Genomic DNA, 5,000 nt, shown 5'->3' with positions numbered 1-5,000 from the left:
AAAGCGTCATTTGACCAGGGCGCCCAAACTTTTACACACAACTTTAGTCGGCATTTTTTGGAGCAGAGGAGGACACGTTCATAACTGCAGGCTATTTAAGGAAGACTTTAAAAAGAATAGGTCCTGTCACAGAGGTATTTAGTACTTGGCATTCAAGCGGATTTGGCTAAATAAGAATTGTGGAAGTAATTTTCATCAACTGTCACTCCGATACGCACATTCAGAATCCAGCAAAAACAATGGAAAACCTTGGAGCACTTGAGAGATAACACTGGAAGACCAGCAGGACAAATATGAAAAGGAAAAACAAAAGAAAAAAAACAATGATAGGATGGAAGAAAGAAAAAGAAAAAAGGAAGTAAAAAAAAGCAAGGAAGGAGGAAAAGAAATGAGACAAAGAAAAGACAGAAGAAAGGAAAAAAGGAATTAAAAAGGCAGAAGAAATGGAAGAAAAAGGAAGGAAAGAAGAAAAAAGACAAGACAAAAACGGAAGGACAACAGGAAGGAAGAAAAGGAAAGAAGAAAAAAAGAAGAGGGAAGGAAAGAAGAAGAAAAAAAGAAAGGAAGGAATTCAGGAAGAAATTGAAGCAACGCACAATAGAAGTCAAATTTTAACTTAAGAGCTTTTTAAAAATGTATTAAGGCTTGAACATGAAAAATGAACAGTGCACTTTTCACTGAACTGATCTGTGGAACATTATTTGAGCAGAGCCTCTGTGTTAGAGAAAGTTAGCAGTTGAAGGTGTGTTAACTGTGCTAGGAAGAAAAGAAAGAAAAGGATAATACAGTGCTCCACTGTGCAAGACGTGTCATTAACACACTTCAAGTTGTTATTTTCACAAAAAATTTGTACACTACAACTTATCATTAGATAACCACTTCTCATTGCCCTTAACTCACAACTGTAGCTATGAAACAATGCATTTGTGGTCAGAGCATGTATAGGTCAATTTCTTGAAAGCATTGCAGCACCATTCCCTGCATGTTTCTGTGGTCTCTTCACAGTCAGTTCAGCCCATCAAGGTCTGTGCTTACTCTTAAGTATAACTCCAGTCCTGTATACCACTAGTTTCATTTTCTTTGTTAAGGACGGAAACTCATTACTGAACTTACTAAGCAGCCTCACTGCACACAGAGGACTTTAAATCATACAATCTGTCCAGATTAGAATCTTAGGTCTGCCTTTTCTGGGTGAGCGGTTATTGTTACGGTTTGAATACAAAAGAGTGGAAATGACCCTGGACATGCAAAACTGACCAACAACTATGAAAGACCCAACAAACATACTGCAATGGTGAACAGAGCAACAATGGTGAACATGTACTTTCATGTGCGCTGTTTTTGCTATGTCCTGCTCTATAAAGCTGTGAAACCAGCCCTTTCCGAGTTTGGCCAATGGCCTTACTGAATCCATGGCACCTCTAGATCATAATGTAGGGTCTATACATTTCTTAATTGGTTTATGAGCTACCGATGCCCTCATCAAGTGTTTTTTGCTCCCAATCTCCCCCAGAGTTTCTACCAATAACAAGTATGGTCTGATTTTTGACGATAATCCAGCCTCACAGTGAGCAACATACTGAAGTTAGTAAAGCCACACCTATTTTTTATTTTATTTTTTTTTAACTCATTTTTTCTTCAATTTAGTAACGGTCAGTTCCACACAATAGTTAGGTCTCTGCCATCACACAATGCTGCCAGGCTCTGAGGGTGAAGGCTAATGTGTTGCTCGCAAGTCACAGGAAGAAACTGGTGGGCGCCCAGTTGGTTGGACAGCTCAACACGCTTGGAGGAAAATGCTAACTGCCAATTTTGTTATTCCTTTTTTGTACTCCTTTTTAAAGAAAGGAATTGCTGTTAAGTTCCATGATGAACCACTTGTTAACGCTAGAAAAACTGCTGCAAGTCTGAAATTTCACCTCTATGACCACATTTTAAAAGCACAATGGAGTAAAAAAGCCTTAACAAAGGATGAAAATTGGATTAGTATATTAGTCCTATCCACAAAAATTTGCCTTAATTGGCCCCAATACCAGCATTTACCTACCAGTAAGTTGTGGTTGTGATGTCACAAAACATGGAGGTTCAGTTCCCTGTGATTGGTCTACCTTATCTACATACAGACAGTTCTCAAATTCTATGTTATTTGGTTAAATTGTCCCCCTTAAGACGTACGACAGCATTATTGATAAAATAGGCTATTTTTTTTATTTCAGCTCTTGCAATTTGAAAATTGTACTCCCATAAACTGCGATTTCAATATAAAAATGATTAATCTTTCAGCCCTATTAAGAACCATGACCTCAACCAAATTCTCACTGCTGCATTCATTTTGGACTCCTCTTTCACTCACCTTTTGGTGGTGCTCATGTCCACAGGCTCCTCTTTGGCCTGCACCTCCACTTTAATGGTGGCCTTCACCTCACCGGCATTCAGAATATTGGAGGTCCGGGTGGAGGCATCAGGCCTAGGCCGCAGGACCGGACGGTCACGGCTCTCTGCGCCAGCTTCCAGTTTCACCTTCTTCACGTCCAGGTCCACGGGCAGTGAGTCCCGCTCCAGCGCCCGCTTCTGACTCCGCGTCTGACGCACCGCCTCGTCAGACATGGCCACACCTGGATAGGGGGTGGGGGTGAGAGATAGAAAGAGAGATGGAAAATCAATACGAAGTCTATCTGACTCAACCCAATTAAAAAACCATACAAACACAATGACATCACTGTAACCCATCACCCAGTGGGCTGCATGCAGGGGCAAAAACAGGGCATAATACAGAGTAATGGGCTACCTCGATAAAGCTCAGACATCCACAGCGCAAAGTGCGCAAGAAGGCCAAAGCTATTGGCTCCTGGAAGAGGAAATGTGGCGTCATCACCTCTTCAGTGCATGTGAAAGATGAGGAGAAAGCGACAGACAAAAGCCTCCATGAGCCCCTCATGTTTCTGGTAAATATTTACTGTCCTTACGTATCTCCAAGACAAAGAGATGTGGAAATTAAAACACTGTATATCTGTTCATATAAGACAGGTAGAACGGTTGATAAGACGGAGAAGTGGGGAGGTGGACGAATGAGCCTCATTTGCCCTTTTCACAAGTCGACCGCATAACAAGCAGCCTTTACTGAAAAACTACACCACATCAATGGAGTGACCGTGGATAAAGATGGATGGAGACGGACAGGAAAAGACCAATAAAGCTTGCTCGATGCAGGCTAATGTCCACGGAAACACAAACAAATCAGACACAATCAGATCACCAAAGTTCATCCTTTATAATCTTTTAAAATACTGGATGTCTGCTACAGTTATGTCACAGCAACGACTACATCTTTGAGCATCTACAACATCAAGAATCAAACGCTATCACATCAGTTTGACCTGGATAGACTGAGGTGGATCAACAGAATCAATCAGAAACCACTGATTTGATTGAAGTGCAATTTGCAACCACAAAACAACAATAAACTTCAGCAGAAATCTTTTAAAGTGACTTACATTTGTTAAGTGCATTCTAGCCACAGTTAAATCTACTGAGAACCACATTCTACCATGAGTTTGAGGTGGATCAGTACGACCAATCCGAATCTACTGATTTGCAAGCACATTTGCTGCCAAACCAATGAATCAACTGCAGCATGTAGTTCATCAAATGTTAAAAGCTAACCAGTCTATAGCACAACTAGTTCATCAGATGTTAAATGTTAACTGTTCTGTGGCACAAAGTCAAATCAGACATTATAAAGGAGAAGACAGTTTGCTGGTTTGGAAAAAATAAAAAAATAAAACGGGAAAGCTCTTAACGCTCAGCATGGTGTTTGTTTACGGTGAAAGTTCACCCTCAGTAAAATGAGCCTGGTTCAGTCGGACCAGAACAAAGTCGTTTTTCTCAGATTTTACCAAATATGTCTTTAAAAGGTTAATTTGTTTTTCAGTTTCTGGTTTAAAGGCCTTTCCCCATTCTAAGAGTTAGGAGCCTGGTCTTCTATGACTGGACGTAACTGCTTGGGGACATTGACTAGATGGCCATCAAGCAGAAAGTTTTTCCTTAAAAAGAAAATCAGATCAAAATTGGTCAGAAAAATCACAACTAGATATTCTGTGTAAATTATTCAGCTCTTCCCTCAACCAGTCCATGTTTTTGCTCTACTAAAGATCCCCACATAACTGAGCCAGGTAATCCATGGCTGAAGAATGCTGATAACCAGCTGAAGATGGGTAGAGAGCTTTAACTCAAAGACAAACAGGCTGAGGGTCTTCCTTGCTATAGACTGGGCACTGCTAGATTTCAACAAAACATGGGGGCACTCAAAAATCCATGAGAAGGTGTCAGTGATTATGCCCCTCTGATTACATTATCTACAAATAGTTAAGGCAAGAATACAGTAGCACTGCAACTAAAGAGAATTTCTAGAATCGAAGCATATCGAAGCATCATTTGCAGTTTCCTTTCAATATGGAAGCAACTGTGGCGAATAGAAGCCATACTGACCCCAATGGTTCCCGTAGCACACTGCAAGGTGTTGGAACGACTGCACGTATCAAATGAACTTTGAGAGCTTCTGACTACGAGTTCTTCGATGTTGCAGGGATAAAAGCCAACAGCAAAATCTTAAAACCTAAATACAAGAGGCTCACCAGTGGCCAAATTAGTGCCTTCGAAAATTGTCACTGTCAGCAACTTCAGACTTGCATCTCAGAATGCAAACACTGCTGCGACACATCTATAATGCCATCAACAGCAAAAACAGCAAGAGATGGCACACAACCCACACCTGCTGCAAGTGGCGCTGACGGATCAAACAAAACACTTTTTCTTGCATCACAGGCCTGTCAATATCTTTTATTGTATTATCAGGCATGCAGCAGATGAGAACACAACTTATACTGCTCAGTCACGTCACAGACATTATGTTAAGGGGCCCATATTCTACACGCCCTTCTTGAATTTTACTTTTCCCCAGAGGTCCACTTGAACAGACAGTTATACGTAAAATGTGTCTG

General features: G+C 40.9%; 1 protein-coding gene across 5 annotated transcripts in view; it reads right to left on the bottom strand.

Annotated features, from left to right (window-relative positions):
- LOC108427196 (transcriptional repressor p66-alpha-like) overlaps nucleotides 1-5,000 on the bottom strand; it is a 51,865-nt gene that overhangs the window by 19,791 nt on the left and 27,074 nt on the right. For 4 of the 5 annotated variants that reach the window (XM_017697177.2, XM_017697178.2, XM_017697175.2 and 1 more), the window contains exon 2: nucleotides 2,354-2,615. In XM_017697177.2, the coding sequence (XP_017552666.1) occupies nucleotides 2,354-2,607 (254 nt within the window). In that variant the 5' untranslated portion in view covers nucleotides 2,608-2,615. Of the gene's footprint in view, nucleotides 1-2,353; nucleotides 2,616-2,788; nucleotides 2,919-5,000 lie in introns of those variants that run through there. The other variant, XM_017697176.2, reaches the window with a different exon arrangement.

Source organism: Pygocentrus nattereri, chromosome 19 (genome assembly GCF_015220715.1).
Source record: "Pygocentrus nattereri isolate fPygNat1 chromosome 19, fPygNat1.pri, whole genome shotgun sequence".
NCBI classification, from domain to species: Eukaryota; Metazoa; Chordata; class Actinopteri; order Characiformes; family Serrasalmidae; genus Pygocentrus; species Pygocentrus nattereri.
The sequence above is the reverse complement of the archived record's forward strand: the minus strand, read 5'-3'. Positions and strand labels throughout refer to the sequence as shown.